The sequence below is a fragment of the Xiphophorus maculatus genome, chromosome 14 (assembly GCF_002775205.1).
Source record: "Xiphophorus maculatus strain JP 163 A chromosome 14, X_maculatus-5.0-male, whole genome shotgun sequence".
Classification (NCBI taxonomy): domain Eukaryota; kingdom Metazoa; phylum Chordata; class Actinopteri; order Cyprinodontiformes; family Poeciliidae; genus Xiphophorus; species Xiphophorus maculatus.
The window spans coordinates 6,564,513-6,588,001 of NC_036456.1; the positions used below are offsets into that span (position 1 = coordinate 6,564,513).

The 23,489-nt window shown below is 40.9% G+C and overlaps 6 protein-coding genes across 6 annotated transcripts; 1 reads left to right on the forward strand and 5 right to left on the reverse strand.

Annotated features, from left to right (window-relative positions):
- Positions 1-77: 77 nt before the first annotated feature.
- Positions 78-1,068, reverse strand: LOC111610993 (histone H2B 1/2-like). Its single transcript, XM_023346415.1, has one exon. The coding sequence runs from the start codon at positions 1,056-1,058 to the stop codon at positions 681-683; it is 378 nt and encodes a 125-aa protein (XP_023202183.1). The 5' UTR covers positions 1,059-1,068; the 3' UTR covers positions 78-680.
- Positions 1,069-8,024: 6,956 nt separating this feature from the next.
- LOC111610981 (sterile alpha motif domain-containing protein 9-like) lies at positions 8,025-12,518 on the reverse strand. The gene is made up of 3 exons (XM_023346381.1): positions 12,495-12,518; positions 11,911-11,952; positions 8,025-10,672 (listed from the first exon to the last, which is right to left on the reverse strand). Exon 3 carries the CDS (start codon positions 10,588-10,590, stop codon positions 8,518-8,520), a length of 2,073 nt encoding a protein of 690 aa, XP_023202149.1. The 5' UTR covers positions 10,591-10,672; positions 11,911-11,952; positions 12,495-12,518; the 3' UTR covers positions 8,025-8,517.
- Positions 12,519-14,192: 1,674 nt separating this feature from the next.
- On the reverse strand, positions 14,193-14,706 carry LOC111610994 (histone H4). The gene has a single exon (XM_023346417.1). It carries the CDS (start codon positions 14,524-14,526, stop codon positions 14,215-14,217), a length of 312 nt encoding a protein of 103 aa, XP_023202185.1. The 5' UTR covers positions 14,527-14,706; the 3' UTR covers positions 14,193-14,214.
- A 902-nt stretch (positions 14,707-15,608) lies between these two features.
- Positions 15,609-16,026, reverse strand: LOC111610992 (histone H2A-like). The gene has a single exon (XM_023346414.1). It carries the CDS (start codon positions 16,024-16,026, stop codon positions 15,640-15,642), a length of 387 nt encoding a protein of 128 aa, XP_023202182.1. The 3' UTR covers positions 15,609-15,639.
- A 270-nt stretch (positions 16,027-16,296) lies between these two features.
- Positions 16,297-16,843, forward strand: LOC111610991 (histone H3). The gene has a single exon (XM_023346412.1). The coding sequence runs from the start codon at positions 16,384-16,386 to the stop codon at positions 16,792-16,794; it is 411 nt and encodes a 136-aa protein (XP_023202180.1). The 5' UTR covers positions 16,297-16,383; the 3' UTR covers positions 16,795-16,843.
- Positions 16,844-17,683: 840 nt separating this feature from the next.
- LOC102223928 (sterile alpha motif domain-containing protein 9-like) lies at positions 17,684-23,329 on the reverse strand. The gene is made up of 3 exons (XM_005809191.2): positions 23,248-23,329; positions 19,190-21,947; positions 17,684-18,217 (listed from the first exon to the last, which is right to left on the reverse strand). The coding sequence occupies exon 2, from the start codon at positions 21,928-21,930 to the stop codon at positions 19,195-19,197; it is 2,736 nt and encodes a 911-aa protein (XP_005809248.1). The 5' UTR covers positions 21,931-21,947; positions 23,248-23,329; the 3' UTR covers positions 17,684-18,217; positions 19,190-19,194.
- Between the last annotated feature and the right edge of the window lie 160 nt (positions 23,330-23,489).

Sequence of the window (23,489 nt, forward strand, 5' to 3'; positions counted from 1 at the left end):
ATATTTTAAAAAGATTAACCTTGAAAAAGAAAAGAAAAACACTAGACAACTGGTAAGTATGTAAAAAATATTTGATATTTTTCAGGTGTAGTTTTACATGCCGTCATGTTGCAGAAGAATCTCAGCGCCGTCTAAACTCTCCGCCTTGCTGAACTCCTTCACTCGCCGCTGCAGGATCTGAACACCGACGCAGGTTTTGTCCTCATTCCTCTGAGCTCAGATTGTAGCAAACATGAAAGACGGGATTTGAAAAGCAACGTTCACGTTCTGACAAAAAAAAAAAAAATCAACTTCACAGGCTGAATCTGTACAAATTAGAAAACTGTGATCATTATTCACAGATATTTATATTTGTGAGGTTAATGTCAAGAAGTTACTTTTTTTGTTTGCATGTCTGAGAAACATCTAAAATAAATTTAATGTACAATTATGCAGCTTTGAAAGGCTTCATTAATATTAATGCCACCAACTTTCATTCAACAAGTGGATTGCAATGGCAAAGTAAATTGCACTGTCACTTTGCTTGTAGACTGGATGTAGCTTCCCAGTTTAGCCATCACAGGACAAACATGTCATATTTTAATAACTTTAAATGTCTCAGTGCATAAATCAAAGCTCTCCAGATGCAGTGAGTGGCTCTTAAAAGAGCCGTTGTGTTGGAGCATCAGCAGCAGAGCTGGTTACTTGGAGCTGGTGTATTTGGTCACAGCCTTGGTTCCCTCGGACACGGCGTGCTTGGCCAGCTCACCGGGCAGCAGGAGGCGCACAGCGGTCTGGATCTCCCTGGAGGTGATGGTGGATCGCTTGTTGTAGTGAGCCAGACGGGAGGCCTCGGAGGCGATGCGCTCAAAGATGTCGTTGACGAAGGAGTTCATGATGCTCATGGCCTTGGAGGAGATCCCGGTGTCGGGATGGACCTGCTTCAGCACCTTGTACACGTAGATGGCGTAGCTCTCCTTCCTGGTCCTTCTCTTCTTCTTGCCTCCTTTGCCGGCGGCCGTCTTGGTGACCGCTTTCTTGGAGCCCTTCTTGGGCGCAGACTTGGCGGGTTCGGGCATGTTTCCTCCTCGCTGGTTCCGACAGCAACGAATGACTCGCTGACAGCGGTGAGGTCGCTGTTATACATCCAGCATGCAAATAGCGCTGCGTCATCCCCCAGCTGTGATTGGCTGTTTCGCTCAGCGGGGAAACTTCAAAGCGCTGACTTCAAAAACAAATCACGTGGGATTTAGCGACAAAAAAAGAAAGAGGCGGGAATTTCTGACGGTTCTTTGAGTCTGTGAATATTTTCTACTCGTTTCAACTCAGTTCAGTTCATTTATAAAACCCCAAAATCTCATTTCTGAACCATGCAGTAAATTCACACCTCAGTTTTTAATTCAGTTTATTTACAACACATACTGGGTGTAAATAAACCTACTTCAGAAAAACCAGTCAGTTTAATCCAGTCATACATATTCAGGTTTTTGTATATAATTTGATTTATTTCAAACAGGTTTTCAAAAGAAAGAAAACAAGCAATCAGAAAAAAAACCAAACATGCGCATACATGTCCAGAAACAAAATAGTTATCTAGTTAGAACGATTTAAAAATGAGCTTTGACTGGAAAACAACAAAGTTAATGCAGGAATATGAGCTTTATTAGACTTTATCTAAGTCATTGTACGTTTCTTAGCACAGTAAATAAGGAAATCGGTTTATGAACGATCCACTTGATGTCACACGGATTTCAAAGCTTTACATTTGTGAAACAAGCAAAAGCTGCACTGACATGTAAAAAGGTTTTCGTATTAAACGTCCATGTTAAACAAGATGCAGGGGGGAAAAAATCATTTCATGTGAAGAACTGTTCGTTTTTGTTTTCTACAGGATTCCTGGAGCAGGTTAACGGGTTTTAATGACGCAGAAGCATTTCTGAAGTGTTTTTAATCACCTCTCAGTCAATCCTGATGGAGATATTAAATTGTTTGTCAGACCAATAATCTTCAAAAACACTTCGTTCACGACTATAACCAATAGTTATAGTCGGTTACCATGACCATCAGGTAACCAGGCTCAGAGCAAGCAGCCAAATCGAATGACTTCATGCTAACCTATGACTTTAGTCTGCGGTCATAAACTAAAAGTTTTCACATTTCTGACTCAAGTCAAGAGTTTGTTTTCTGACATTTGACCTTGGTGCCGAGCGACGGTGTGACTGAGGGTGGAACATTGTGGCTAACAAACGTTTCCATCGTGTGAAAACCATTCAGCAGGTTTGGGCGTGTCGTTGAATTTGTTTCTTCCTTACAACTTGTCAGAACATGAGTTTATTTATGTTTAATTTGCGGAGCTTTACATTTCGGTGCAGTCGCGTCTGTTTAACATGTTTCACCGGCTAAGTTGCGCTAAGAGGAACAGGAAGGTGGCGGTCTGCATCCTCTGACACATCTGGTTTTCCAGAAACCGTTTCCATGGTTGCAGCGCATTGGTCGGACGAACTTTCACCAACATTTTTGAATTACTAGAGCAATCAGTCAGAGCCACGTTTACCACTAATACTTATCTAAAGCCAAATGTCCTATTTAAATAACACCAGATTTTATCTGCCTTATATCTACATGAATATTATTGTTTTGTGCTAAGATGTAGGTCTAGATGTGAGTCACACACTAACTTTAAAAACTAAACATTAAAGGCTGACATGGTGAATTTGTAAACAGATTCAGGTATCATAATGCTTAAAATTAACCGTAATTATTGATATTTATCATTTTTTACATTATGTCTACATGTGTTTGGTGAACAACTAACTCAAAACACAAATTATCAGCATTTGAGGGAACTTTGCTCTTATAACATTCATTGAAAAACTAGGAACAAAATGGCTAATAGCTTCATAGCTGCTTTAATAATAACTCTCAGAACTGCAGAGCTGTTTTAAAACATGAGCTGTGATTGGATAACAGGACAAAGTCAGATTTCATATGAGCTTTATTAGGCAACATTCAAAGCAACAGTAATTTGCTCAGCAGTTAATAAGGACATCAGGATAGAAACAATTAATTTTCCCAGTATTGTTAATCATCTCTTAGCCAATCCTGATTGAGATGTTAAATTGCTCATCAGACCAATAATCGTCAGCAGCAGCAGAGGAGGAGCAGGTGACGTTCTCTCGCTCCTTAGTTTGTTTTGTCTGCAAATGAACAGGACGGCATCTCTTGCCAACTTTGTCGCAGGCCACCGTCACCGGTTTGTCCGTTTTAGTCGGGACATCTCTAATCGTGCAATCCGCCCTGTTCACTTTCACTACATACACTGGGATTTTTGAGGTACTCGTGCACAAGTTGCCCTCCCAGTTCCAGCCGCCGCCGTTGCAGATTTGTAGAACAAGGTCGGTGTTTGATTCCTCGATGAAGGTCAGAGGTGTCATTTCGCAGCGTCTCAAGCTTCGGATACGGCTAGGGAAATAAATATATCATTTAAAAATATTTATGTATTTCATTTATAAAAGGTTTTTCATGATGTCACAAGTCTTTCAGTTAAACTTAACATTATGAATGTAACTATGCAGATGTAAAAAAAAAAAAAGTTTGTGTCAAAATATCTGGATGGAACAGGAGCAGTTCTGTCAAAGTTTGAAAAGAAATGTTTGTATTTATTCTGCATCTTTTATTTTATATTCAAATCTATCTGATGATCCGAAACACTTTATTGTTTCTCTCATTCGAAGCAAACTCAAAATAAATGTTTTGGGAAGCAAATTCATGTCCCCCCCTCTATTTAGAGAGAGTTTGATTTGAACTCAGACTGAACCGAATCACATACAACTAGAGGTAGATGAGGCCTAAAATAAAGTTTATAGCTCTGACTTTAATGTTACGGAGCAATGCTTTCATATCAGTAAATTAACTATTGACGTTTATTCTCACCTTTTAATAAAAAATATTAACATCAGTAACTCACCTCTCCCATGCAGATTTTGAGCTGGTATCAAAGTTTTTTGGCAGGATGTGGTTTTTTTTAAAGTTCTCGAAAGCAGTTTTAGCATTGGTCGCCCGACAGGGCCGTTTTTCTTTGAGGAAATCCTCGTCTCCCACAGCCCAGCTGCTCATGACAGCGATCAGCAGGATGACCTTCATTTTCCTGTCTGAAGAAGCAGAAAGTCAAAGTTACTGAATGCAACTCAAAAGGTTCGTCACGCCGCTGTTACGTTGCTGTTGCTCTGAACAGCCGAGCGCTTCGAAGCCGTGATTAGGATGTTAAAAGAACAAAACTCCTAAATCATAATTTAAAAGGCTGTTTCAAAAAACATTGACCCATGACCTTTCATCAAAGGTCGGACAAATTCTGGAGGATCTGGAACCCACTGCAATCTTTCTTACAGAGAATGTCATTTTTTAATTTATGTATTTATTTTTTTCTCCTCATTTTTACAGTCAGCATGTCATTCATTTGCTTGTCCGACTGTTTCGACCACTTTGAACCATGACTGGGAATGTCTGTCTGTACTTTGTGTATGTAGGTTTGTATGTGGACACTGTGATGCTCCATGTTGATTTGGGGTGGGTTGTTTTTGTTCATGTTTAAATAAAGTTATGAAAATCAAAAAACTTGACTTATCAGTCATATATTTCTCAATAAAATAAATAAATAAATAAATATTGTCGGTTATAGCTGAGAAAATATTGACTCACCTGCCGTGGTCGGCCCGTCTCTGCTCTCTGTCTTGTGAAGAGACTGAAGGAAGTCGCTGACGTTGTTATCAGTTGACCAAGACCCCCCACATATCCCAGCTGACGGCAAACAGCCAATCAAATAACTGCAATTAAAGCCTCACTTTGTAAGTCTGAGATCACAATCAACAAATATTCAAACTGCTGACTCAAATCAACTTTGTTTTTTGACACGTCACCATTGTGGCGAGCAGCGGCGATTGAGGTTGGAAAGTTGAGGTTTGACACTCTGAGCGAGAGAAAAGCAGTTAGCAGCTTTTGGGAGGTGTCGGGCCTGAGAACTAGTTAGGAGGTGAGTCAATTTTATTTGGGGGTTTTGTTCAATTTCACGTTCAGAAGGTGAAGGTGCTCCACCCGTTTTTCTGCTACAGTCCAACTTTGGCTCTCAGGCCCGTTGTGTGACGGCGGTTCAACCTTCCACTGCATCTGTTTTGAAGCAGAGAGAAATCACTGACCACACAAACGAGGGAAACTGCAAATTGTATTAAACGGAGAAGTGGCGAAGTGGAGAGCACTGAGCAAAACCAAGCATGTGGGTGTTAATGGCTTCTTCGTTTTTTTTTTCTCATGAAAAGGAAAAGGAAGCCGGAGGTCTGCACTGCATGTAGAGAACGGTGAAGCTAAAGTCCGGTCATGCAACACATTGGTCTGGTTGAGGAAATGTTGTGGCTCCGTGTACCGCTTCCTCCACCTCTCCACAAACCCAGAACGGGTGACACATCGACCCGGCTCAGTCCTATTAAAAGAGAAATGTAATAAACCTACTGGATTATTAATGCTGAAGAAAGCAGAAAAGTAAAGGAGAGCTTTATTCTCAGAGAGACGTCTCAGCATTTTTGGTTATCAAACTTAAGGTCAGCAGCTATTTTAGTACCAACATTGTTGTTGACAACAGACTTTCAATAAGAGGTCAGCACAGAAAAACTGGACTCAACAAAATCATCAATTCATTTTGATTTTACAGGCATTTTGTGTGAGGATTTCCCTCTGGGATTAACAAAGTATATTCATTCATTCATTCATTCATTCATTCATTCATTCATTCATTCATTCATTCATTCATTCATTCATTCCAATTTAAAGAACTTAGTCATCCCCAATTCGATGTCACTAAGAGAGTCGGGAAAGGCAAGAGTAGAGTGAGCGGCGACTTCTTGAGGGGGAAATAGATTTGGCAGAGATTTGTGTATAAGTACAATAATAATCCTTCATTTCGATGAAATAGGTCCCAGTTAACAAACTGGTTTCGGTGGCACCAGCAGCTCCACCCTAACCATACGGTGCCATTATCCTACGACCTACAACAGATGAGGGTACCAGGAATGGTTCGGTTGGTTTCAGGGGGCGATTTTACGATGGAAAAAGTCCAAATAGTGAACCAAACTGCACCAACCAGTGCTGCTTTACTTAGTGGAAGCAAAATTAACATATTGGGTTAATTTTTCCAACCCAAAACTATGTAAAAGTTACTATTGTTTATTTGTTAGTCTACCAGAGAATGGGTTTAAAAAAAAAAAAAGGCAATCAATCCCGGATTAGTATTTGGGTATTTGTTTTATTAACTTGCGTTTTTTTTTTCTGGGTCTTGTCCTTTATTTGCTTCCTGACCACTTTAGTGGATGTTCTTATTTCTTCACAGTTTAAATCTCCTTTTCTCCCATATTTGTGCTGACACACGTTTTTAGACGTCGAGCCGATGCTCAAAACGAGCCCAGCAGCCTCTGCCGTTTGGTTTCCGTGGTTTTCAAATGAACAGGAAGGTGGTGGTCTGCACCAGATCACATCACGTCTTCATTCTCGCAACGCGTTGGTCGGACAAGCCTGCAGCAATATCTTTGAATTATTAGTGCAATCAGTCAGAAGCAAATTTACTAAAATAATATATATACATATATACATATACTATACATATAGTTTAAATCTATATGTATAGACATGTCGATACCAGAATTTTCTACCATTTTATATCTATAACCTACATGTGTGTTATTGTTGCTTCTTGCTAATTGTAGTTGTTATTGTTAATCTGTCCTCAAAATCTGTGGCACCTGAACATCATTCGATCTTAAAATGAAATATGTTTGTTTGTTTTCATATTTAGGTCTATCTCCAACCTTTGTCCTCTCGTTAAAAACATTGTTTGTGAACATGATCTGCGCAGTTCGGTTTTCAAACGATCAGAGGTTTCATACACATATTTTCTGATGTTCAAACTCGTCCCTGTGCAGCTTCGACTCTCTCTCACAGCCCTGCTCTCTGTGTTGGTGGCTGCCTAGCAACCGTTACAGAATGACATCATTATTTTGAGTCGGGGTATTGGGTTTTCTGCACCTTTTAGTTGTGGCCTACAAAATGCTTCTCTTAAGTCTTTCTCTGCACTATTAGTTACTAATGATTTTCTGGTTTTTGTTGGATCATTTATCAACATTGCTTTACAAAAATGGATTTTTATCCTGAGGATTTGCCTTTTTACTGGTTAGATGAAAGAAATGATCTGCTTTATCAAATTCCAGTGTGGATTCTGTTCCTTTGTCACCAACCCAGAGCCAAATATGTCACAGTTTTACTGCACATAAATCACTATTTTTCAGCCTTTGTTACATAGATAGTCTTTGTGTGCAGAACTGAGGATCAGCTAAACTCATTTTAAACACCATCAATCTGAAATGTTGCTAGTTTACTTCATTACGGTCAACGGACAACATTTAATAATGTTGCTTTTTACTGAGATGAAGTTGCTGCTATACTGATAAACAACCACTAGGTGGCAATGTAGCACTGCAACCGCTTTAGATTGAGTGAGCTCATAGAAAACTATTTAATGTGGGTTTTAAACATATTTAAACAACTTAAGAAGTTTTAATCTATTGTTTTTAACATCCCTTTTCTTGTTGAACAATCTCCATGATGCTTTTCTTTTACATTTCAGTGAGCAGATGTAATTTATCAGTCAGTTTCATAGATGTAGGTCACACACACTAACTTGTGTTGTTGCACCACACACATAAAAATAAAAAAGTTGACAGAATGAATAGAGAGAATTAAATAAGAGGATTTTTGGTTCAAACAGTGGTTTGTGCAAGCAATTAGCTCAGTATGATAGGTGTGAGATTTAAAGTGTAAGGGTGTGATTTTGCAATTTAGTTCAAATGTTTGGGAGATTGTTAGAAAATATTAATGGAAAAGGTCACAATGGGAGGCCTGGCTCGAAATCTGAAGGCCAGCAACAACTTAGATAAAAATAAGTCACGTATAACACAGTCCAGCATTATGGCATCTTTTTATTAGAGTTTGATAAATTTGTTTTTTCAGGAAGCATTAGTGTGATTTTAATCATTCTTAATTTATTTGAATATCAATCTTTATCTAACAACAGAAACAAGGAGAAAGACAAATTAAAATCAACCCCAATTCATTCATGTTCTATGAATGACATCAGAGAATCCAAGACCGTTGATTAATATTCCTTCTGCATTAAAACCTAACAGACAAAAACAGCCACTGTAATTAACATATTTGGTCACAGTAATAAGATCCAACATGAAGTTTGCAGAATTAAGCTGAAAACGGATCGGTGAGCTTTTCAGATGTAATCCTCTACCGCCCCTCATTCAGCCATTACTGGTTAGAAAATCCTCAGAGTGCCTTCTTTTAAAAGACCCATTTTTACTCAGAAACTTGAGGGAATGAATGAAAATGCTGCTTTCTATCCCAGAAACCATTGCTGACACAAGCAGTGTTTTGTTGCTGCTTTGTATAGGAACCTTTATAATGGTGTCTTTCTGGACAATCACAGGTGTTTTACTGATCCTTCACTTCGAAGATGACAGGACCCCTGATGTTGAAGCCAAGATAAAAGAGCTCTGATTCACACACATGGGGAACCTGGAAGAGACATTTTCTTATTTTCTTCCCGCCGACACTAAGAAACTCATTATGTTCTTCTCCACTTTGCATTGTCTCCATTTGAATGGGCTGAAGCACATCCTGGATTTCTGGCAGCTGCCACACCTCCCCACTACTCCACATATCATTGATCTTCTTTCTTTTCATTTTGTTTCTATTTGTGCCACTCGGTTCATTAGCGAGCTGAGTTTCCACCAGGATCTCCACCATCTTGTCCAGTCTAGACCTGTGGATCCATCTGCTAAGTCCAGATCCCTTACCTAGAAAAAACAGTGGCAGCAGGTGACGACCTCGAAGGTACTTGGCGTAGACTCTATCGTAGGCGTTTCCCATGAAAGTGACATATTTTTCCATGTCAAGTTCATACATGAGGCGAGGAGGGGGCTGCTCAGATTCTTCTCCTGTATTGTTCTCCTCTACATCTGCTTCCTCAAGAGTTTGGTCTTGAAGCTGATCATTGTCTGTGTCAGGTTCTTGTAACTCTTCATCATTGTTTTCTTGACCTACCATTCGCTGTTCCTCTGGCCAAAACAACAGCAGGACCAAAAGGTAAAACTCTGGGTCTCTACTGTTTGCCCCAGTGGGCAGAAACCTCTGTAGGATTGCCTGAAGTTTTCTAACCAGGGCGCGTTGAGGAGAGTGGGGCTCTTTGTTGTTCAAGATGATGTTTGAAAGGATGTACCTCTCTGCCACTTTCACATCATCTACATTTTCCTCATAATCAGTCTTTAATTCATCTCGGGTTTGCTCCAACTGTGGCCGTGTTTTCTCTGTCACCGCAGACGTGAAGGCTCGTTTTTCCTTCGACACAAAAAGGCCGTGATTCAGGCAATCGAGAAGAGCTGGGAAGCTGGTGGAGTCAGCTGCGTCTTTCTCCCTGTATAGTTGATAGCAGATGGCAACATCTTTCCAAAAGTAATCTGGTTCCACTGTTGTCCTGTCAGGCTGGGAGTAGCTGAGATACCATTCAAAAAACTCAAATTTGTCTTCAACTTTCAATTTTAGAGTGTCCTTTAATGGATTGTTATGTCTGTGTTTCTCAGAGACGATCTTGGCCACTTGAATGAAACCAAAATGGCCTCGGTTGTTGAACGAAACGGAATTGTTGGCACAGCCATCGTATTCACTCAGTTCAGGGCCTAGTTCCTTGTCAGCTTTCATCTCTACATCTTTGAACGCCTTGAAGGCCTTCTCAGCCATTTTATTCACCTCACTGGATTGTTTGACCCCTCTCAATAAATGGTTCTTGTACACCTGTCCAAGGGTGTCTGCGGCATATGAGTTGTTCTGAGCTCTTTTGATGGCTTCTTTAGCCCATTTCTCAGCTTTTTTGAAGTTTGGGTAACGTCCTCCAATATAATACAGCCGAGCAACCGTTTGGGGGAAGATGTGTTTGTCTCTGAATTTGTTTGAAGCTTTTATCAAGACCAAGAGTGCTTCATTAAATTTTTCTTTCTCGATGATGTCCTTAATTAGCATTGAGAATTTCTCTTTGCCCTTTGGACCCATTTCTCTCCTTGTTAGCAAATCTTTGACAAACTGGACAGTGTGAGGTTGGACTTCTTCTCCACAAAGCCGAAACACACAGTTCAGTGCTAAGGCACTTCTGGGAATGCCTAGGTAAGCCAATAGCTCCACAGACCTTGTAGCAACATCTGGATGAATCAGGCATACCTCTGAGCCAGATACTTTGATGAGCTTGGAAAACGGTCGCATTCTAACTTCGAAGGGAGGACCTCCATAGATGGGATCAGGCGGTCCTAGGATTTTTCGACACTCTTCCATGTTCAGGTAGGAATTGTGAACATAGGCCTTCAACAGTGCCAACATTGAGAACAATTGTGTATTGGTGGACATTGGGTCGGTCTGCACATGTGCAGAAATGTACGGTTCACAAAGACAATATAAATAATTTCTTTCATCAAGACTTAGGGCAGAGTGCATATCTTCTCCTGAGTTACTTTCCATGATGGTCACATCAAACAGAAGAGTCTTTTGTTTGTGTTGCTTCTGCTTGAAAAGGTTGTTTCACCACACACCGTTTGCAATCCTAAAAATAGAAGAGACAAGGGTTTTAGCATAAATAGTCAAAATAACAATGTATAGTGAGACCCACAGAATGGTCCAGATCAATTCACTTGGTGTGTGTTGAAAACTTTTGTTGAAAGGTTAAATAATGTCTTTCCAGACACATTTGACATTTTTCTCAGCCAAGCCAAAGTGCCAACCTGTCCAAAGACTCTCATCACCATTCCTCTGACCAAGAGGCCAAATCCAGCTTCGATAAATTTTATTGTCCAGGTGATATTGACACCATTAACACAGAAATGTTTGGAGCAGCTTATGAATAATCACATCACACCATACATCTTCACTAATCAGGAATAGTTTCAGTTTGCCTTACTGAGAAGTTTTATTGACGATCTCCACCCTACTCCATGTTATGCTGACACACCAAAGAAAGGAGGAAATGCATGTTGTAGGCGTCTCCTTGCTTCCACTTAATGGAATGTGTTACTTGAGGATCAGGTTTAGGAACCTCTGGTTTAGATGAATGTTACCAGTCCAGTTAGAGATTATTGACATAAGTATCTTAACCGGAAGTTAAGGTATGCTGTTAAATTATTGTACTTTGGAGAGATGTTTTGAATATACATGTAATGTGTTCACTCCATCTGCTGTTGTATAATATGACAACTCATCCAGCAGGTATTCATGAAGCAATAACAGGCAGAGTCTGTCAGCTGTTCAGTTATGAATTCCAGATAATCAGGTGTTGCCCTACCTTGGTAATTAAGATTAAAATTAATGACTTTGTTAACAATCGCCTTTGTTAGTCAATAACAGTTAGTCATTGCCAAGCCTATTGTTGCACAACACAACGTTCCGCAAAGGCTGGAAGGATCCTCACATTCACAACAGCAGAAGAGAGATTCTGGTAATAAAAACTGCTGAGGACACCATCAGTGTCTCATCTGCAGGACATTTACAGAGAGAAGATGTGGCATCTTTACCGACAGCTCACAGTAACTTCAGTCTCATCCTCCCTGTTGTTTGGGAAAAATACAGGAAGACATTTAAACAACGTTTTCCTCCCACAACAATCAGACTCCTGAACCAGCATGCAGAGTTGGGTTGTAGTATTTTTTGTGTCTATCCTTGTCTGCCGATCTGTGAGGCTTGGTTTTGTTTTTGTGTGATGCATAGAAATAACATATCAGGTTTGTTCATTCATTCATTCATTCATTCACTCATTCATTCATCTCTAATGCCTCAGGATCCACTTACCTGCAAAATGTCTCAACCAGAGGACCAACAGGAATAAATCATCTGCAAAAAGCAGAGAGAATACTTAGAGCTTTCCAAACCAGACACAATTCCCTACTTTACTGTATGAACATCACAAACAGGTGACTCTTTGTGGCTTAGATGCAGTCCGACCTCATATGTAAAACTATGGCTCAGCAATTTTCTATATTTTGACATGCAAATTTGAATTCCAACCTATTACATCAAAATACAGAAATATTGCGGACCTATGTTGAACTCTTCATGTAAAATAAGTATTAATATCTGCAGATTCCTAATGTCTAAATGTATAGTCAATCACTGAGTCTTATCAAAAACAATTTAAATAGTCTGTGTATTACAAATTGTAAAGTTTGATTTGTAATGTTTGTAATAATAACCCGACTTTTAACAATATATGTTTATTACAAAACGTGTAGCCAAAAGTGTTCAAACTTAATTAAAATGTTGTTTTTTTGTCTGATGTATAATTTGACAATAATCAAAATGATTTTCCGATCAAACATTTATCCCGTACCCACAGAGTTAAATGAACACACACACACACAGTCCAATCATCTTACCTGTCAGAGTTCCAGCAGGTGTGCAGGTGACTGAACAGAAGAACAATCTTATTTATAATCAGCTTTGACCACACCCTCCCCATGGTTTCGATTCTTCCATCCAGATGATGATGTAAGTTTCCTGTAACATTGCTTTCCTTCTCTTGCTTGTATGTTTGACTCAAACGTGCTGCGGTTATTAATAGCTCAACTTGAAAGGCAGCATGCCACCTAATGAGTTGTGTTTATTCACAAATGAAAGCAAAAGCATTGCCTTTTTTTAAAAATGTGTTTTATTTCAAAACATTTGAACAAAAAAAATGTTCAAACCAAAAACCTGGTTTTGTTCGGCCATCTTGTAAATGGCAACATTCACGTTTCCTAGATACCTTATAGGAAGAATAGGGAACAAACAGCTTAAATTGATTATAGAGCATGAAGGAAATGTGTGTAGAGGTTTCATATTAGAATATGTAAAGCTGGTTTAGATGGTCACAAAATTATTGCATTTCAATTTTTTTAATGTCTGCATTAAAAGCTGCTCCAGAGCAACTTCCCATTGAATTTCCTCCTGATTTTCCCCCCAAACCAAAACAATCTGAAAACTGCTGGGTCCAGTAATCCAGGAGGATTTTTTTATAATCTCTCCCAATAAGATTTGCCCAAAGATATAGATGATGTCTACAAAAGCAACATGGAGGATGATGTGTTTTAATTTCTGAAGGTGAGGCGTCCGTTGTGTTAAGCTGAACTTTGATGCAATGACACCTCAATGCAGGAGCATTAGAGCCCTTCAAAAGCAGCTAGAGCTGTAATGTAATGAATACAAAGAAATAGTCATTTTAGAAAACTGGAGAATCCCCTGACTATTGGGAAAGACAAAAAAAATGTTTAATCCCTACAGGGGGTCTTTTTGTGGGCTCTAGTGTCCCTTTATACAAACGTAGGCTGACAGGAAGGAGAGGAGGGAAGACATGCGGCGCCGAGTCCGGAGTCAAACCCGCGCCGGCCGGGCCAAGGACTCAAGGCCTCCAAATATGGGTCGCGCTAACCCCTACGCCACGCCCCAATTTCTTTATTTTAACCTGTATAATGTCCCTGTTGCCATGTTAGCGAACTAATGTTATTTTCTATAGCAGGTGAAATTTCCTCAAAACAGAGAAACCACATAAAGCTGAGCCCAGTCAGTGAAAAGTTCTGTTCTTAAGACAAAGTACCGAGCTCATTCATATCCATATCCTCTTCCTTAGTTACTTCCACTTTTTTCTTTTGGTCCAGCCTTTGAATTAAAGTCTAAGACAATATTGATAAGTTGCATGTTGGCATCAAACATTCAGTTTAAAGCTTCATAAAATACACCTGGATCAGGTCATTGTAGTCACTGCATGTTTACTTGTCCACTTGATGGCGCTGTAGTACAGCTTCAGCTAATCACATAGAGTTGAAAGCTAGTTAGCTTTAGGGACGAATTTTATTCGATTGTCCAGTTTTAGTTATTTTGTATTTGTTGCACCTGGACTTTACATACACTGGTCCCGTTTTACAGCTTCCCCTTCCTATACTAATAAATCATTTGCCTTAAGTAAGGTTAATATATGAAATATAACTTTAAGAGTTAATCATTTATTCACTACAACAAGTGTACCTTTTGTTAGCCACGTTTCATAGAAATTCAGCTTCTTAAAGAAATGTGTTTGGCCCTTAAAAGGGCCGTTTTGTTTTATTTATGTAAAGAATCAGTTTAACCCCCGAAGCCGTACAGAGTGCGGCCCTGCCTCTTCAGAGCGTACACCACGTCCATGGCGGTGACGGTCTTCCTCTTGGCGTGCTCGGTGTACGTGACGGCGTCACGGATGACGTTCTCCAGGAAGACCTTGAGCACACCGCGGGTCTCCTCGTAGATGAGACCGGAGATCCGCTTGACTCCCCCGCGGCGAGCCAGACGGCGGATAGCGGGCTTGGTGATTCCCTGGATGTTATCGCGGAGAACTTTACGGTGCCGCTTGGCGCCTCCTTTACCGAGACCTTTGCCTCCTTTTCCTCTGCCGCTCATGTTGGTATCGTTCAAGAAAAGCCTGAAGCGACAATGTGGCTCAGAAGGAGGAAACGGCGCCTATATGTGGGAACTGCGGACGTGAAAGAGAACAGGGGCGGAACCGAGCTGCACAGATCCGGTCCCGTTATTGAAACCGGCCGAAAGAGTTCCTGTTTCTCTCTTAGCCAGTTTTTAAGAAAATAAAACCTTCCTTCGGCAATTCAGAAATTAATTTTGAGAGAATAAAAATGAGTGAGGGCTCTGTTAAGTTTTTAATATAATAAAGAGGAAAGAAAAGTAAAATCTTGTGTTTCAGTTGAGAAACTATGAAATGAACTGAATGTTGATATTATGTGAAATTTAAGAGCTTTTAAAAGTAAAATTATAGAAACCTCTATTAACATGTAGACACGTGTGTTGCGTAATCATGTATTTATGTTGAATGGATGTGAATGAACAGTAAATATTTATTTTATATTCTGCTAAATTATGGACTGAATGGCAAGTATAAGCCCTGACTTCACTTTATTCATCTTTTGGCTTCATCGGTTTGTAAAATAGTGTTTCATTTTGTTTCTTTCTGCAATGTAAACTTACCAAAAAATCAATTATGAGTTATTAGTTTTAATCAGTTTAATATTTGATACGTACATAAATCTAATCTCTGTTGTACATTTACCTGATTTTCTAAAGTCTTCGTGTCTCAGAAACTGTTCATTCATGTCTCAGACTACACACTGTTCTCATTAAAACATGATAAAATACTATTTATTATTCCATTACATATTTTGTACAATCCAAAAACTTGACCTCAGTATAGAAGTGAAGTGGCTGAGATTGTAGTTCAGAACCAGAATCACTTTTTATAAGAACATTTTCACTGGTGAATTAAATGAACTGTAACTTTATGAACATGAAGTCAGTGGTGGAAGTTTTATAATTTGTCCCAGTGAGGTTACATTCATATTCTTTCAAGATTTCATAAGTTTTGTGTTTTGAGAAAATTGGATGCTTATGATAAAAACATGTTTATCACAGCAGCAGCAGCAGTCAGAGCTCTTACAGTAAAGTGTGTGGCTCTTAAAAGAGCCGTTGTGTGTTTGTTGCTGAGCAACAGCAACAGCAGCAGGTTTACTTGGCCTTGGCGGCCTTCTCGGTCTTCTTGGGCAGCAGCACCGCCTGGATGTTGGGCAGCACTCCACCCTGAGCGATGGTGACTCCACCCAGCAGCTTGTTGAGCTCCTCGTCGTTGCGGACGGCCAGCTGCAGGTGACGGGGGATGATGCGGGTCTTCTTGTTGTCGCGGGCGGCGTTCCCAGCCAGCTCCAGGATCTCAGCGGTCAGATACTCGAGCACAGCGGCCAGGTAGACGGGGGCTCCGGCACCGACCCGCTCTCCGTAGTTGCCCTTGCGCAGCAGCCTGTGAACGCGGCCCACCGGGAACTGGAGTCCGGCTCTGGAGGAGCGGGTCTTGGCCTTCGCTCTGGCTTTCCCTCCGGTCTTTCCGCGGCCACTCATTTTGTTGCTTCTTGTTTCTGGAGACTCGAGAAAATGTGACCAGCAGCGGCTGAAAGCTGCTTTATATGTCCGCGGAGAGGAGCGGGACGATGCTGGCGACCAACCAGAAAAGCTCCCAGCAGAGCGGGACGGAGAGGCGGACTTTTTGAACGCAGCTTCCTCCAATGAGCGGCGGACATTAAGCCGGGAGGCGACGCCTCTGGGCGGCGCTGAGCTCCAGGAGGAGCCGCTAACCAACCAGGATCCGGAGCGGAGCTGCAGCGTCACAGAGAGACGCCCAGAGCCGCAGCTTAAGAGCAGCGGAGCCTCGGCGGTTCGCCACATTTCTCTCCTGATCCCGAGCAGAGAAGCAGAATCATGGCCAGAACCAAGCAGACCGCCCGTAAATCCACCGGAGGCAAAGCCCCCAGGAAGCAGCTGGCCACCAAGGCAGCCAGGAAGAGCGCTCCGGCTACCGGCGGCGTGAAGAAGCCTCACCGCTACAGGCCCGGTACCGTGGCTCTGAGGGAGATCCGTCGCTACCAGAAGTCGACGGAGCTGCTGATCCGCAAGCTGCCCTTCCAGCGTCTGGTCCGAGAGATCGCTCAGGACTTCAAGACCGACCTGCGCTTCCAGAGCTCCGCCGTCATGGCTCTGCAGGAGGCCAGCGAGGCCTACCTGGTGGGTCTGTTCGAGGACACCAACCTGTGCGCCATCCACGCCAAGAGGGTCACCATCATGCCCAAAGACATCCAGCTGGCCCGCCGCATCCGCGGAGAGAGAGCTTAGAGGCTGCAGCTCCAACAAACACACAACGGCTCTTTTAAGAGCCACACACACCCAGTTTAAGAGATTTAGTTCCTCATGTTTTTAACATGTCTAAATTAATACCACAACACCTGCTTTTTATCATTTTATTGCTAGACAAAGCTATTTTCTAGTTAACTGAACTACATAATAATGCAGCTCTTAAATACAGAAGGGTTTTAGTTAATTTCTCACAATTTTGTTCAGAACCCAAAGTTCAGCTGCACAAAGGAGCTTGTGAGCAATTTCATCATTCATATCAGAATGATGAGATATTCAGATATCTCATAAACTGAATACCTCCGATTACGAGAACTTGTCAAAATATCAGCTATTTTGACAAGTAACCAAGTTTGATATTAAATATGGCTGTGACTCTTACATTGACCAATCTGATGCCGTTTGAAATATCTCGACACATTTTAACACTCAAAATGTATCTGAAGATTTTTAATTAGCATTTTTACGCTTCAAAATGAAAATGTCTTTGAGTTTCCGCTCAAGATGGTCGATGTCTAATTTAAAAATGTAAATCCAATAATTAGAAAGCTAAACTGATTGGACACAATGGAACATCTTTAAACTCTAATGGTTCAGTGACTTTAGTTTAGCATGTGTGTATGGACTTTTATCGCATTTAATAGTTTATACAGCTTTGTTTAAGTAAAACTACAGATATTAAACTAGTGGCTAAATATGCTGCATGTCTTTTGACATGATTGTTTCTATGGTTCCATATAGTAACTCAAGCTCAGAGGCCAGAGGAATCAGGGAAACTAATTTACCAGTAATATTTAACACAGTATAAAAAAAAAGGAAAATCTCAAGCCCATGTTTCATGTTTTTTATTTATTTTTTTTAACATCTCAAACATTGTTACATTTATTTCACTACATTTCCCTTTAACTTTAATATGTTTAATCAGACACACATTACTTGTAGACTTAAAGTCAACATAAAATAAAATGATTGATAGAAAACACTTACAATAAAGTAAATACCTGCTCAACTGACTCCTCTGCTTAGAAAGCAACGATGGGTTGCAACAGTTTCACACGAGTTTGATTCAAATAAATCTTACAAATTGACAAAAGGAAAAGAAAAAGAAAAAAAAAAACTGGGAACCTCGGCCGACGAAACCTTCAGCTGGTAACTTCTTCTAGTGTTCATGGCCGTTTGCATTCAGGTCCCTCTGATTAACCCAAACAAACCCACTAATCCCAACTACCATCACCCAAAACAAGACTGGTGTAACATGGAAAACTGACTTATGAATAAAAGAAAAACACATTTTTAAAAAACTCCAGTAGATTTCAGAGAAAACAAATGTCTCTGGGTGGCGCTGGTGGGCCTTCAGACTGGTTCTACTGGGTCTCAACCTTCCAAGTCTCTCAGCTCTGGAACTCTGGAGAAAAACAAACACACATTTGTCATGTTCAACATCATCCATTAAACTGGATTATCTTTGTCTGACTGTAAAACGTGACACTGATTTCATTCTGCTACTAATATAACTAGATAGCATTTGTCTAGTCACAGGAACCGGAAAGACTATTAAATTACAGCAAGCAGTTTGTGGTGCTACACATACGGTTTGAAGCTTTGCAGCTTTTCTAATTTTAAAAACAAACTGATTAAGTCCTAAACACATATGGAGATGGTAATTCTTCACACATGTGCAGTTTTACTTATTTTAGGCGACTTTTTTAGGTGCAAAGAGGAGAGATCTTCCCCGGGATCTTTCACACCAACCGCACATACATTTTGACTCGCGCTGAGGATGGATGGCTCTTACCCAACGTAAAAACAAAGATTGGAAGTCATTTTCAGTAATCATAACCATGTTGTTGTGGAAATGGGGTGTTATATTTTTCTCTTAACTAACGTCTACCAGTGAAAGGTCTCTCGTAATTTTGGTTAGATCAGGGGTAATGTATCACATTTCAGATGAGTCTACAGTCAAAATTGGAGACTTTGGATGAAATGTAAAATGATATAAACATTCATAAGATTTGAGCATTTTGATTACCTATTTATTGATCGGGAGCCATTGACAACAGCTATTTCTTCTGAAATGATAAGCAGCACTTTTTCACCCATTCACAAACACAATTATACACCAATGTGCCTCTGGACATATTGGTGCCCCTCCTGACATGTGACAGGAGGAAACGGAAATTGAACTTACAACCTTCTGATCACAAGACGACTTGTGATCGACTCTGAGACACAGTCGCTCTGTGGGTATGCAGGGATAAATATGCTGCCGGAAAGGAAAGAAACCCTCTAAACCACAATGTTTAGCTTAAGAACGGCTTGGTTGTGAGTAGGGAACCATTGTTATCTGCATGTAAATAAACGAGCCATTTTATCTCACCTCTTTTACTGGATGTGAAAGGCCACTGGACCTCTGATGGTGAATCCAAGGAAGAAGGAAACGTTCCGTGCTTTCCAGAGACTTCTTTGTAGATTGGCTTCAATTTTAATCTCTTTGTTAGCAATACGAAGGAACACTCCGTAGTTCTTCACTACCCCTTCAAACTTGATCAGACGTTCTTTGACGTTGTCATCTTTGAATATGTACTCATTTTTCCAGTCTTTCATTTTGCTGTCTGGACCCGTTTCGTGGCTGTGGTCTAAGAACAGCCGCTCGAGAACGGTTCTGTGAACAAGTCTGTCCAGATCTTGTCCTTTTCCGATGAAAAACAGAGGTTGGAGGTATCTCGATCTAAAGTACTTCAGGTATGCTTTTTCGTATGAGCGGCCCATTTCCTGAATTCTCTGGCTCAGGTCAAAGTTACCATTATCTTCAGTGTCTGTGGGCCAGGACAAGAGTAAGGCCAGCAGGTGCTGCTCAGGAGGATCACTGTGATCCGGGGGGGTTCCCTGTTTGAAACTTTGAATTAAAGCTTCAGGAGAATTGGGAAAGGTTGCTCCCAAGCTCCGGGACAAGATGTAAGCCAGAATGAAGTTGGCTACATCTGATTTGGACTTTGTCTTTGACCATATTTTTTCCCAATATTCGGTTATACGCTGGAGTAGATCTACAGAGTACTCTCTGTCCATGCATGCAAGCACTCCTGCGAATGTCGTTGCCAGGTGATGCTGCAGCTCATGCTTACACTGAGGAATGGTTAGGTTGCCTTCTGTAGATGGTGAGTCACCAACAAACTTCTTTTGACATTCATAGGTTTCTTCCGAAATGTATTCAGGGTCATCTCTCTCTATACTGAGCTTTGAGAAGGTCAGGTATGCCGCAAAAAACTCAGCTTTTTTCTGAACGTCTCCTTTAAGGTTGCTTACCAGATCATTGAATCTGTAAAGTTTGTTGTCTCCAAGTTCTTCCAGGATGGAGCCAAAGGACACCTTCTTTGTAAGAACTGCTTTCCAGCTTTCGTTTTTCTTCACAAGCAAGTCATAGAGAAGGTGGCAGACCTGTATAAACCCAAACTGCCCTCTGCAGTTGAACAGATTTGAGAATCTAACTGCGTTATCGCCAGAGGTGTCCATCTGATGTCCTTCTTCCGCAAGTTCTTCTTCATGCTTGAAAACCTCAATAGCTTTTTTGGCTTTCTGCAAGACTTGTCTTGCGTTGGAAGTTTCTCCCGTGCTCTTGAGGCAGTTCTTGTGGACCTGACCCAAAGTATCAGCGATGAAGGAATTTTGGGGATCTCTTTGCTTTGCTCTTTTTGCCCACATTTCGGCTGGATTGTACGATTTTAGCTCTATGTAGTAGAAACGAGCAAGAGCTTGAGGAAAAAAGGGATCTTGAGGAAATTTATTTGATGCCACCTTTAAGACGGACGCGCTCTGGGCCTTGAGCTCTTGTTGTTGGATATCCAGAATGAGTTTTGAAAATCTCTCTTGTTCCCCCTTAACCTCTAAGCCGCTTTTTGGGTCGAGTTTTATTTTAAATTCTCTTTTGGTCAACATGTCTTTAACGAAACGAAGCAAACATAGTGGGAATGTACCGTGGTCCTCGTATCTGTAGTAATAATTCAGGAAGTTTCTTGCTGTGTCACTTCTGGTCACTCCTTTGGTAGCCAGGAGTTCGGTACAACGCTTTGCTATCAGTGGGTGAGCCATGCGGACCTTTCTCTCTGTTCTTTCATCTTCTTGGAAGGTGACAATGAGGTCACTAAACTGGTGCATTTGGTCTTCCACTGATATGTGTGCAAAAGCGCAGCTTTCCTCACGGAGGAAGTCAAGGCACTGAGATTCCAGCAGATAGGATCCTGGTACATAGGCGTTCAGTAAGGATAGAAAAGCAGCTAGCTGGGCCCTCAAGGGTCTATGTGCTTTTGAACAAGATCTGATTATCTGGCAGGCTTCGTTGATGTATTCTTCTGAGAAATTAGTCTGCATTATGTTGAAGCCATGGAACCGTAGGATCTTTTCGCCATACTTTTTAGTGAGCTCCTTCTCCTTTTCATTGAATTTCCGCTGTTCGTTCTCTGACAGGTGTCTTTGTAGGAAAACATTTTCATTTTGTAACAGGGTATCCTTTCTCACACAGCTTAGTAAAACTGCCACAGGCATGACGGTGACTATGTTCTGCTCCTTGATAGACATCATAATGTTTTCTTGGAGTTTGTCAAGGATCTGCTCATCATTTAGTAACAGCAGTACTGTGTTCTGGTGACCCCGACCGCCTGCTGTAAAAAGATGGACCACTTCCTGCGCCACTTTTGTGGTGTCTGAGATCGAGTTTGCAAGAACCGCGCAGCGGAAGGTTTTCTTCAAGTCCCACAACGCCTGCATCGCCATTGTAGTCCCTCCGCTTCCTGGCTGGTGGAACAGTTTAACAGTGGATATCGCAGGGAGTTTTCTTTTCTCTTGAATTTCCTCCTTGAGTTTTTCAAATCCATCCCGTTTGATGAACAGCGTTCCAGTGCCTGATGATGCTTCCCGCTCGTTACTGTGAAAGTTCAGCCAGTTTGGTGGGGCGCCCCTGTACAAGTTTTCCTCTTCTTTTCTCCTTTCCTCTGTAAATGTTGGATCATCTCCTTCAAACTGATCTGCATAGAGAACATCTAACAGAGAAAAGAAATCCCTAATTTCACTTTCCACATATATCCTACGGCCTTGAGCAGTGGACAAGGCTGGTCTGGTTTCCATCTCAGATTTTCAGTTTTCTGTAAAAACAAAAGAAAAACGCAGATTAAAAAAAAATAGAGGATTAGTTCCTTAACTAATCCTATATTAAAAATAATTATCATCGATAATTAGTGCTTGCATAATAAGGTGTTTTTGAGTGAATAGTTGTTTCTCTGCAGTTCACTGAATTCCGACTTATCTCTGAGATTGCTTGACCTTTTCAGTAAGTCCGGGCGTGAACTTTATAGACACTAAATGTTACTGTCAGTGGTAATATAACAAAGTGGAAGAATTGGAAATAGCGACAAATCCACCATAAATTTGTCGCCCACATAACGTCTTGAAGAGGGGTCAAATGTCCATTTTGTGCCAGTTGTGTGGACGAAAAGGCCTCAGAGACGTCGGTGGTCATATGAGAACGTAGAGACTGAGTTGACAGAAAGACAACAGCGGCTCATATACCTGTTGGTCACAATCGTCATCTCCAAACACAATATTTGTTTTTGAGACGCTGATTACTGAGCAGCGCAGAAATAAGTCCGTCTTCTCGTCAAATCTTTTTTTTTGAGTCTTTGTTAACAAAAATGTTAACCAGGCAGATCTGATGGGGCGTAGCTTCTTAGTTCTGCCTGCCAGCAACTCAGTCCATTGTTTTCCTGCTCCGACTTGTCATTCCCTCTTGGCACTGACTTGGAGCTGAAGACACGCAGATGTCAGAGAAGTATTTGGTGCATATGTTCAGCATCAATCTCTCAAGCATCTCATCAAGCCAAACCTGTTTGTTTGCATTTCATTGCATTGAGTATTGTTTATTTAAGAAAACCAAAACATGAGAATAAATACAGTTGACATGGCGAACCAGTACAGTTCAGTTTACAGTTTACAGTTAACGGACAGACCTGTTACAGACTCGGCTAATTTTACTCCAGTTTCAAGTTCAATTTATTTACTTTTTTTTGTTTTTGCGTGCAAGTTAAGGCTGTTTTACTTCTTGAGTTATGAAAAATAATTAAGGTGTTCAAGTTTAAGTTCAAACATCGCATATATTTAAAGTTTTCACAGCACTTTACCGTCAAAAATGTAAGCAGCAATGAGTCTGAAAGGGTCGTAGCAGTAGAGCTCAAAATCACCTTATTGGTCCCACAGAGGAAAAGTCCATTTAAAGTTGTCAAAAAGTACCTTCGGTTTTGCTTACAAGCTGAAAATAGGATTAATCGGTGGAATCTGTTCATGCCTGGTTGTTTCAGGCGTTCGACCGTATCCAGAAATTCGACTTGGACATTTGAACATAAAGTCTGAGATACAGACAGAAAAACACACAGAATGAAACCTTCTTACCTGTGAGAGTCCCAGCAGGTGTGCAGCTGACTGAACAATCAGACTATTTATCGCTTTGACGATGACCCTGCCCCGTGTTTTGCATACTTTCCTCCTAAACAAAACAGGAAGAGTGATTCTCTTTGACCGCCGTCGTCAGTCTTTCAGCAGATCAAGCCTGAAAGACTTGATCTGCTGGGTCTCCTTAGAAATAGTGGTTTGGTTCGGCTTTCTTGGAAATGGACAGATTAAGAAACAAAAAA